Raw genomic sequence first — 11,296 nt, 5'->3', positions numbered from 1 at the left:
TCTATGCCTGCACATTAAAAGTAATCAGGTTTATTAGTGTACAGTGTTATGTGCCACTTGTAACGGGAAAATATAAACCCCTTATGAGAGAGATGTTTTAACTCCACTCAGACTTTTAATATTGTTATCCTCTAACAAAATCCTGCAAAAAAGGAAAAATACAGCATTTATGAGCAAAGAGGGTGAAAAGGTACAGTCAGAACATTGATTCATTTCATACATCAACTAATGGACATATGTTTGCTTCACAAGGATTATGAAAGCTGATTCACAAAATTATCAAACTCATCAACTCATTTTCAAACACAAAGTGAATTGTATCAGTCAACACACACAGGATGTGATAAATAAGAGACGTTCGCAAGTGCAAAAACACCTCCTGTCAAGTTCTAGGTATTTTTGGGAACGTGACAATCTCCGTAGCAAAGCAATCAATACAAGGAATGAAAAAGGTAGAAAGTTAAGAAAAACACCCACATGGATTGGGTAGTGTATTTTTAGTAAATAAGCTAACCAAGATTACATGTTAAAAGGAAAGTTATAAAGCTGTAAACTCTTAGGTAGATGAAATGTGCATAAAACTTTACATTCCTCACACAAACACACTCATCTCTTGAAATGATTCATGAAACAACAGTTAATCACAGTAAGGAATGATTTGGACCAAAAGAAACTTAAATTCTTTGAAATAAATCTACTTGTGCTCCCAGAGGAGGACTCTCATTTCACACAATGAAAATGCATCCAGTACAGAAGAAATGGAAAACAATAGAAAGTGCATCTCTGCTGTTAGATTCTCTACCAGTACAAGTTAATATCACCATTACTTTACTATTTTCGTATATATATTTATATTCACACAGAAATATTTGCAACATTATTTTGTGATCTTCATTTTAAGTGTTCTCTTTTTAAGTACACTTGAATAAAAAAGTGAAATTAAACATTTTCATCAAACGCACAGTCCTTCCACTCACATGACAAACAACATTAAAGACAAACAATGATAACAGTGAGTTTTTGCAGTTTCAACACTCTCTCTCTTTAAACTGGCCTTATGATTAATTTGTGCCAAATGTTTACACACTGAGGCACTCTTATTGCTGCATAAAATACTTAAATCAAGGTTCAAGCTATGATCATGAAGTTTTAAGGAAAAGAGAGGGACAAATACACTTTCCTGCCTAACATCTCTCTTCACTTTACAAACATTGGGCCAGTGGGATAGCTCTGCTGTTCTGTAAATAATCTGAGCTATTAACACAGTGAGCCTCAAAATTTCTTGTTGCTTTTAAATTTGAGCTAAAATGTTTGATCGGGTATTACAATTCACAAAAATTGAAGATATGGAAAATGTAAGACTTATTTCATGTAAAGTACAGATAATAAAAATGGGCTTGGATAAAGAAAATGTGGCCCCTGTATGAGTGTTACACTGCCCTCTAATTGGTCACCTGGGCACCAATAAAAAAAAAAGTTTTTCCTCATTCAATGTAGATATACTGTACCGGGAAACAAGTGAATTCACTTTGAAGCTAGTACTTGAAATGTATTTCCCAAAAGAGAAAATCTGAAAACAAATAAAAACAGACTTCTTTGTCCTTCCTACATTACTCAATGACTCATTGCACAAGAGCAGCTACAGGTTTTCTACATTTGTTGACCCTGTCTTAAATAATCCATCAGGTGAAACACAGTACAATGTTTTCTCTTCAGTAACTTCATTTCTATGTGTATTTTTAAAGGCCATTTGCGCTACTTGTAAAAACACACCTTCAAAGAGATACTGTTCCCCTGTTAGAGGCAGTGTCTTTGTGTCAGACATTGCAGCTTAAATGTATTAATGCACATAATTTGGTCTGATGCTGGAATAGTGAATATTAATAAATTGAACTATTCAAAATTCTGGGTGTGATTTACTCTGAGTAAGAGCAGTGCTATTCTGAAAGAGCAGGTATCAGAATCAGGAAAGAAAATAACAACAATATATGAATTACATACTGAAACTTTTTCAGATGATTTACAACCCTGACAAAACATTTGATGTAAGTGCGTGGTAGCAGAGCCAGAGCATTCAGTTGTTATTTGTAAATCAAAAGTTGGACCAAAAATATAACAAAGTGAAAACAGTGAGAATACACATAGATGAACACTAATGTTTGAGAGGCAGTGAGACAAAAGTCTGAAGAGCTGCAATGTTACATCAGTGCTACACTGCGCATTGTATCTATGTTAAGGGTGAAGTCCAGGTGCCCTTAATCCTGAGCAACTCGCTGCTGGAAAGAGAAGTTTAGAAGGAAGATTTGTTGAAGCTGAGAACAATAAAAGATGGAGTATTGTCTGGCTTGATGCTCCGCTGAAGCGTGTGTCACCTCTGTCCATCCTCTCATACATACTGACTGAGCTGAGATCAGAAGATGTCTGGGCAAACGTCCCAGTTTCCTTGGTCCTTTGCCTCCCAGTAACCACCCTTGTAGACATGCAAGGTCTCCCCTGATATGGGGTCGTCCAGCTTCTCAAACCACAGTGCTTGGTGGTTGTCTTGATGGGTGCCTAGAAAGAAAAAGAAAATTTTCAGAGGTGGAAGAAGTCTTAAGAGAAACCCGAGGGGAGGATCCTGAAGCCTCTGAGTGCTGAAATATATCAAGCTCACATGAAGCGGATATGCTCTTACATGGCTGTGAGAGATCATGAATGCTTCAGATCAAATTGCCTGTAGATGAATCTTATTGAAGCACATACCAAACAGATGATCCATTATCCTCTCTGCTGTGGGAAATTAATCAGACTTGCACCCAGACTGCCCAGGATACTGATCAATAACAGACAGATGAACTAGTCTAGCTCTGAGTACTGCCACGTCTACGGTCAGACAGCCTTCTATGAGATTTCCTTTCCACAAAAGAAATCTAACTAAAACAGAGGAGACACACTTAGCACACTTAAGTTACTTGCTTTTGACTTGAGCTCCATAAGGCCCTTCTTTGCCTTCCACTATGAGAAACAAAGGGGCAAAGGGTGTAAAAAGGGAAAATAAGGAAGGTAAATAAAAATGGTTTTAATCTAGTTCAAATTAATTGACATTTTCTTTAATAACCAAACTATAAGTGCTATGTAATGTTCAGAATACTTGCTTGTGTAAGGGGGAGCAGATGGTCCATAAGGGGCTGAAAATAATACAATGAAGGATGAATATTTGAAGGTTAAGACAGAAAAATTGAGGATGGCTGACAAAAGGAAGAGTAGTGAATGAAATGTAAGGAGCTACTTGCATGCAACAGGTGTGTTAGAGGGGGAGTCCTCTGTGTCAGCTTAACAGCATGGAAGAAAAAAAAGTGAATCTACACATAATTCACACAAATACATTGTTCATGCTCGTTTTAGAAGTGCTGTGTGTAGCATTTTATGCAAAATGAGCTTTTCAGAAAGAGCAGGAAGTGCAAATATTGACACAGTAAACAAAAGGCAACAGGGTGCTGTTTGCTCAATTCTAACCCATGTAGCACCGCACACCCAAAAATATTCTCAGCTTATTCATTTCAATATTTTATTTCCCCCTTTTCTGCAGCCTGCTGTTAAGCAACACAAGACAACAGGAAATGCAGAAGCAGGTATGAACTTAAAAAGTTCCACCAGTGCTTCTGTTATTCAGCTTGATTTAACATATCAGTTTATTTTGAAGTCAACTTCATTTTACAACTTGTTTAAAACATGTGAGGTTTAAGTTGTTTGGATTAATGTAACACATCCGTAAACCACGTTCAACTCTGTCAAACTTGATAACAGAAAGTTGGCAAATGAGGAAGCAAAGAGTATTAATTATCTAGCAGTTCCTCCCACACAACAGCATTAAAGGGCGACTCCGGTTTTTTGACACCTGGACCTTATTTATAGGAGTGTGCATGCTCATATACTCACTCAGACAAACATCGTGCAGCTCGGAGTCCTTCAGAAGTTATTTAGATCCAACCGATTTTAGCTGCACTTAGCGGGGGCCACGGCAAGGGAGCTTCAGCGCGGGACTTAATCTCTGCAAAATCGCTCATTTCGGCTATATTTTTTCATCCATCGCCAGTATTATCATAAAGTCAGCTCGTCTACCGTCTTCAGACTACGACTTCGAGTTTGACGGTTGTCTTAACCGGTTTGAGCCTGAGTACACGGACGAGGAGCTCCGTGAAAGAAGGATGCAGAGGGAGAGAGACAAAGAGCTGGCTCGAGAACAACAAACAGGAGCATGTCCACGACTCAATGCAAACTGGTGGTGCGCTTGTGGACAGTGTTCGCCTATGGCAACAGAAGAGGAGTGTGTTAGTGATCACATTGGCAATGGATGAAAAAATATAGCCGAAATGAGCGATTTTGCAGAGATTATGTCCCGCGCTGAAGCTCCCTTGCCGTGGCCCCCGCTAAGTGCAGCTGAAATCGGTTGGATCAAAATAACTTCTGAAGGACTCTGAGCTGCACAATGTTTGTCTGAGTGAGTATATGAGCATGCACACTCCTATAAACAAGGTCCAGGTGTCAAAAACCGGAGTTGCCCTTTAACATGAGAGAATGTGGGGTTAAAATAATTGAGAAGCATGTTTATTTGCTTCATTTAAAGTTAATCAAATGGTTTAACTTTAACCAGCTCCTCTGTCAAAATGCTGCACATAGCACCTTTAAAAGTGGACATTCTGTAAAGCTCTGAATGATACTTGCTTTCTTCTGAAACCTCATTAGCTTCTGTGGCAGTCTCCACTGCATCAGCTAAATGGAACAGAAATGGAGGAAAGTGGAGTGAAAGGTTGATGAAGGGTTTGCATGATGAAGACAGTTAAAATCCTCCTCTACCACACAAACATATTCTATGCTTCTAGAAGTGATAGATTTTGTGGTGAGAGGTTAGAAAGAACTGAGAAGAGGAGTACTTGCTTTTCAGGGGTGAATCATTGATTGAATCCTCAATGACCGCTTTGGGATGAGACAGACAAGCAGACAGTGTTTTCCAAGACAGAAAGTAGACGAAAGATGAATGGACAGGAAAGATAAGACAGAAAAACAAAACAGATAGATTCAGTCTCACACAGCTCTCATTCCCTTCCCCCTTTTTTATTTTACCTTCCTCAGGTGTGCTGGCTGCTCTGACCGCCTCCCTTTCCCTCTCTCGTCGTGAGCTGCGCTGTTTCTCCTCCAGCCTCTGTTTCTCTGCGTTGGCTTCATCCCAGTGGCCGTCCTCCATTAACCGCTGGTCAGGGCGTCTACGACTGTCTGTTGGTGCCACTCCCTCCTCAGGTTCATTGAGCGTCAAGGCCAGTGAAGAGAAGTAGTACATGTTCTCTGCTCCCTCTCTTTAAAGTCAGAAGCATAAAAAAATCAAAGCTACAAAGCCATAGAATACTCTGACAGGCAAGTTTGTTTCAGATCAATTTCTCAGGAGTATCAAGTCTTCTTAAAAGCAGAACTCACGGTAAAGGATTTTTTGTCCAGATTTCTTTGGCTTTGAGGGTCTGATACACAGTCCTCTGTTTGCCTTCAGTGCCGTTCTCGCCCTTACTGCTCTGCATTATTCTGGAAAACTCCATCTTCTCATCCCAGGTTCCTGATAGCACGTAATGGGCCTTTCCATCCTTGTCTGTGACAACTCCAGTTACCTGAGAGACAAACACAGCATCCAGTAGATACTTCAGTGTGAAAACCTAAGGCTGAAGGATCAGGGACTTATACCGAACTAATCCTCTGTGGTTTTATCATGAGGAACACTGAAACAAACAGATAATTTCATTTTATGCTCACAGTTTTATCTTCTCTCTTTAAGAAAAGTAATGTGTGACTCTGTTCCTGACAAGAAGGATCAGCTATACAACATACAGGTGCTGCACATCTGTTGGGAGATGTTTTTTTTAAGGAATATTGGCAATAAAAAGAAAAACACACAAGAATAACCAACCTTTCTTGGTACATCTCTGGAGAAGTAACTGTAGGGAGTAAACTTGAGGTGGCAGCGATCTCCTGTCTTGTGGTTCACCACGTCTATCTCACCTGACTGGATGGGGACAAAAAGAACATTCAGCATATCTAAATAACTAAAACACCAACATAGTAGAGTGATAAGCCAAAGAGCCCCACTTAACATTCCCTGTGTAATGATAATAAAAAATGAGAAATAAGTTGTAAAACAGCTTGCTTTGTGGGCTTTTGATGTACCTGGTCAATCCATAGTTTACCAACAATTATGTTGTGTATTGTTGTCGTCACTTTCTTCCAAGAGTAGTGATTGTTGCTCTTTTCAAATATGCACTGGATAGAACCTGCAGGCAGGGAGAAAATCATGTTTGAGCAAAAAGAGTTCATTTCAAACTTGTGCACCCAACAGATGGGTAGCTACTTGATCTACATGCTCACCCAAAGGCATGATGGAGAGGTATTTTCCTCTGAACTTGCTGGCCAAAGTTATTTCTTGTCTCAGGCTCCAGCCTTTTTCAGAGAAAGCATGATGAGCAGCAGCAGGTGGGTGGTGGCTCACCTGAAAAAGAGACAATGGTGGGAGTTCATTACATTTTAATGTACTTCTGTAGCTATGACTCTTGCCTTTCAATGGTTGGTTTTAATTTATAAAATTGCTGGTGTTAATTCCTGCCTGTTCACAGAGAGAACGGTAGCCGCACTCTTTTAGCCGATCAAGCTCAAATGTTTCTCCCAGTAGAGGGTTGAAAGGTTTTCCTGTGCGGTGGACAGTTGTAGAGTAGGAGGAAACTGTGAATGCAGCAACATAGCACATCTGCTCCAGGGAGCTCTGACATTTGGCAGCCTTATCCAGTAGTTCGTAGTACTCCAGATCTTCAGACAGACGTTGCAGCATTGAGAGGGGCTCGTTGAAATTCACCTAAAGAGAAAAAAAGCCTAAATACTTTTTTATAATTTTCAGAAGAAAATGCAGCTTTGACCATTAAGGTTTAAGTTTCTTACAGGCATTGGTATCTTTGAGAGCTCCTTTCCAATGCAGTTCTTCATGATGCTCCACAGATTGAGGTAATAGTTGGGCTTGTCAGGGATACGAGTCCGTCTTTGTCTAACTGGCTCTAGCTCCAGGGGCTGAGGAGACTCTGAATTGGATGCCAAAGACAGCTCATCAAACTGGAAGAGAAGAAAAACAGCCTCAAGGGTCAGGTGTCCTTTGATTGATAGAGAAAAGGCAAGTCAAAACATACCAAACTTGAAATAAAAAACTAAGTTTACACACATTTACTGACTGATCATCTATTCCAGTCTCGCTGCTAAACCCACTAACATTGCTGCCAGATCTCCTGCAACACAGACAAACAAAAAAGCAGTATTAATAACAAAATACACCAGAGGAGATAAGATTAACAAGAAAAGACATGTTTTAAATTGAAGAATATAATCAATGGCATCTGAAAAAGACAGCTTGGTGATGACCTGTGATACTTGGGATCAGCAGGGACAGTAATAAACTCTGCTGGGTCTTCCATAGCATCAAAGAATTCATTATCATCATCCTCATCGCTGGCGTCACCCTTTCCTGAACCACCTAAAGTGCAGACAGATGGTTAGTCAGGTCTGTGTGGCATAATTAAGTGGCCAGCAGCTAAAAACATCAAGAAGTTCAGATATGGTGTGACAGCCTCACCTTTGTTACCCAAATTAGAATTACTGAATGATGAAGGAAGAACAGTAGCTCCTCTAAAAGCTCTCTCCAGGTGGTTGTGCTGTTTGGCCAGCTGCTCTAAAGTCTCCTCTAACCGTATCCTCTGGTCTCGTTCAACTTGCAAGGCTTTCTGCCAGCGCTTGCTGTGGCTTTGGGCCAGGGAGAGAAAATCTCTACATGCCTTGGGGAGAAAGACAAAAGCAACATGAAGTAACACAGTAAGAGAACTGCAAAAAATGTGTGCACTCTTCAGCATATTTACCCCCTGGGTGTCTTACATTAATCATGGCGTTAGATGTGATTCTGAACAGTGTGGCTCTTTCTGTCACTTGTCTTATCTTTTCCCCAAAGTCCCCTCCGACACGAATCGTTTCCAGTTCTGACAAAGACCTGTGTGAACAAGACACAATAGTTAATGAACCAACAGTCAGACAGGTTGTTAGAAAAAAGACTTAAGACTCCTTATTTTGGGGGGCATCTATGAATAAACAAAACACAGGAGTTTAATATTTGATACCTTTGAAGGGCAGACCCATGCTTTACAATGAGATCATTACAGGTGGTGAGGTCCTCCACTTTGCTGTTGAGTGTGCGTAGTGTGGACTGAACTTCTGAGTTACGGCCACCACCCTGTCCTGAGGTTGGGGGAACTGCTGGACAATCATCACCTGAGTCATCTGAAAAAACACATGATAAAATTAACAACAATAATAATACATTTTATTTATAGCACACTTTTCATTTCTTAGAAATCTCAAAGGGCTACAAGAAAAGTCAAAAAGGTTTTTTTCTTTTTTTAAATTAAAAAAACCCCACAATTGTAAGTTAAAGGCCTTTTTAAAGAGGAATGTCTCCAAGTGTTTCTTAAAAGCATCCACGGTCTGTGGGGTCCTGAGGTTACTGGGCAGGGAGTTTGACTGACGTGGTGCAGTAGCACAAAAAGCCAGAGCTTAGTTTTGGGTGGGGGGGAGATGGTTTTGGTGTGCCGATCTTGAATTATGATGATTGTTGAAATTATTTTTTGTTAAAAACCACTCCATATGTGGAAAAATAAAAATGCTCATTATGCTACTATAAGCGCATTACCAGTAACCTTTTTTTTTTTTAGCATTTCTGTTATTTTTCTTTGATATTTCTCTTTGCTCTCACACCTGATTCAGGTGGCATATAGGCCTTTGCTTTTGCAAGCTCCAGAGCAGTGATCCATCGCTGGCGCTCAATTTCTGAGTTGGCCTTCAAATGATAGGTTTGGGCTCCTCCATTGGAAATGACAAAATTGCACGAGTCCTCAACAGCAATATTGGCTGTTGCCAAATTGATAGTGCCTCGACAGGTGTGACCCATCTCTGCCTGAGACCTAGAGGAAAATAGAATAAGGTTAGTTATACAGAGATTTCCTATGTGGTATACCTTGATTGACTAATAAATGGACATGACTATGTTTTGTATTCATTTTAAAGTCAATTTTTCAAGGTAAGAATTCAAAAAATTTGCAGAAAACTGTTATATCATAGAGCTGGTGCCCTGCTTTTGAACAGAGGAACTTCTTTTGGGTTTAAAATATATAAATATTTTTTTTTTTACAAAAGTAGTAATTTTAAGAGGTCATGCTGCTCAATATCTTTAAATCCATTTGATGCAAAGATGACTACTTAATCTCATAACAGCTATTCCAAATAAAAGGAAGTTATCAATACAAACCCCACTTTATTTTGAGTCATGGAAAACACTGCTTACACATAAGACAAGGATATTAACATTTATATAACTTGCCTGTAGTAAGACAGCAGCCCATTGCTTAGGACAAACCAGCGTCTCTGGTAACCTTTAATGTAGTTTGTCCATTTGAAGAGCCAACCCTTGTAGTTGTCACCAGGGGTAGGAGTTGGAGGCTTTGGCTCCGACATCACTTCAGCCTATGGAGTCACTGAGCGAGGTAAGAGCCTGAAATAGAAAATAATCAAGTTTCTTCTTTATATTTGTAAACTTAAACGTTTGCTCTTCCGTGATGCTTATACACATTTGACACACTTACCTGATGTTTACCACAGACACTTGAATCCTTAAAGAGCTCACGTACTGATGTATGAAGTAAAATTACTTATTATTATTTGAAGAAAATATCATTAGCAAATATTTCATGAGCAGGTTGCTTTTGACTGTTTATTTTATTTTATTTTATTTTTTATAAACACTGGGTAAAGTTGAGGTAATATCATGTCGGTGTTTGCCGACCGGGCATGAGCACAGTTGATGACTGTGTAGCCACGTACCATAGATAAGGTACGTCTTTTTTTGTTATATTACTTATTATTATGATTACAGTAAAAGGTTGGCATTTGAAACGACGTCTAGACAAATAACTTTCACTTTGAAAAGCGAAACACACAACAATATTATCAATTATTAGTTATAAAATCTCCGAACATAGGGTGTACGCAGATCCTGATTTTGATAATAATGACATAGCTACATGTTAGCTGGTGTACTCAAAGGCAATTCAAACCTCTAATCGAGGTTTGGCCATAGACTGTAGACGTCGCATGATAATCCCACCAAGATAGTTGTTGTATTTTAGTGTTACAGTAAAATCTGGTCTTTAACATTTACATCATTCTCTGTGCAACAGCTTGTAACGATGTCATTTAATATCACTGAACAGGTAACTATGATAATTAAACACAGCTCAATACTTATATCAGTCGTTTAAGCTAAAGTGTTGTGCCACCATGGTACACAAATGTTTAACAAACACAACCTGCATACTATGAGGAGCTTCCAGGGACAAGAAGGGCCACCTCCAAACATTAAAGCTACTTAAAAGTGTCAGTCACTAAGCTTACGGCTAGCTAAATAACAGGAAGCTGGCAGACCAGCTGACACGTCGTAGACTATGCTAACAATCATCTTTAATTCCGTAACCACCTGGGTGTTTCTTTTTCCGACATTGTTGGTTACATAAGGACATTCTCGTGTGTTCATTGTGCTTACCTTTACTGAGTGTGGCTTCACTGCGAATTGTGCGCATACCGTGTGAGATGAGGCAGAGTTCGTTCGCTAACGTTAGCTTGGCTAACTACTTTCATGGATGAATTAAAGAGCGACTCCTCCGCTACAGGTTGTGCAACAGAAAAAGCGTCCGTGGTCTCCCTTGAGTCTAATAAAAATATAGTACCGCCAAGAGAAGGCAGGTATAAAAGCCCGTTTCCTCAATGTTAAAGGGTAGAAAAATTTGCCCCACTTAAGATAAAAAAAATAGGACTTGCCCTTTTCTCCGCCCCAAAATAATAATAAATATAATAATAAATTATATAATAATAATAATTTCTTGAGGACTTCCCCTAAAAAAAAGGCATCATTTTTCTGACTTGCCTTAATTTTCTTTTTAAAGGAAAAAACATTAGGTTTGATTCATAATAATTAAAGTTAGTTTAATTCTTAGTTTTTACTTTATAGTGGTTGTTAAATGATGTTTTAGCTAATTTTAATTCATATGGATTTTAATTATAACTATTTTGAAGAATTTTTAAATTGAGTGGATAACGCCCTTTGAGTAACTTCTCACCTGTTGTGCATCCTTGCAAAATCCCAACACTAAATCACTGAAGTGAGGGATATTGGATTGAATCCTGCATCTATTACAAT

At 39.1% G+C, this 11,296-nt stretch overlaps 1 protein-coding gene across 3 annotated transcripts; it reads right to left on the bottom strand.

Annotated features, from left to right (window-relative positions):
• Positions 1-25: 25 nt before the first annotated feature.
• On the bottom strand, positions 26-10,796 carry LOC141805716 (oxysterol-binding protein 1-like). 3 transcript variants are annotated; one of them, XM_074690899.1, is made up of 18 exons: positions 10,643-10,796; positions 9,425-9,595; positions 8,803-9,008; positions 8,169-8,328; positions 7,930-8,041; positions 7,634-7,832; positions 7,423-7,534; positions 7,226-7,289; positions 6,952-7,119; positions 6,623-6,868; positions 6,388-6,508; positions 6,190-6,293; positions 5,933-6,028; positions 5,452-5,636; positions 5,104-5,333; positions 4,918-4,956; positions 4,705-4,752; positions 26-2,553 (listed from the first exon to the last, which is right to left on the bottom strand). In XM_074690899.1, the coding sequence occupies exons 2-18, from the start codon at positions 9,556-9,558 to the stop codon at positions 2,411-2,413; spliced, it is 2,367 nt and encodes a 788-aa protein (XP_074547000.1). In that variant the 5' UTR covers positions 9,559-9,595; positions 10,643-10,796; the 3' UTR covers positions 26-2,410. The 3 variants fall into 3 exon arrangements, with proteins under 3 accessions (XP_074547000.1, XP_074547010.1, XP_074547018.1); XM_074690909.1 differs by lacking the exon at positions 4,705-4,752 and having other exon boundaries at positions 27-2,553; XM_074690917.1 differs by lacking the exons at positions 4,705-4,752; positions 4,918-4,956 and having other exon boundaries at positions 29-2,553.
• Between the last annotated feature and the right edge of the window lie 500 nt (positions 10,797-11,296).

Source organism: Halichoeres trimaculatus, unplaced genomic scaffold (assembly GCF_033239565.1).
Source record: "Halichoeres trimaculatus isolate MK-OKI-2021-1 unplaced genomic scaffold, fHalTri1.1 fHalTri1_scaffold_2, whole genome shotgun sequence".
Classification (NCBI taxonomy): Eukaryota; Metazoa; Chordata; class Actinopteri; order Labriformes; family Labridae; genus Halichoeres; species Halichoeres trimaculatus.
This window is presented reverse-complemented; position numbering and strand designations above follow the sequence as displayed.

What these genes read in the sequence shown, in the direction of transcription:
- LOC141805716 (XM_074690899.1), bottom strand. Translation starts at nt 9,558, where the DNA reads ATGTCGGAGCCAAAGCCTCCAACTCCTACCCCTGGTGACAACTACAAG. An exon ending in CATGGGTCTGCCCTTCAAAG is followed by an intron (nt 8,042 to 8,168) that starts GTATCAAATATT and finishes TTGTTCACACAG; the next exon opens with GTCTTTGTCAGAACTGGAAA. An exon ending in CAATGATTCACCCCTGAAAA is followed by an intron (nt 4,753 to 4,917) that starts GCAAGTACTCCT and finishes TGTTCCATTTAG; the next exon opens with CTGATGCAGTGGAGACTGCC.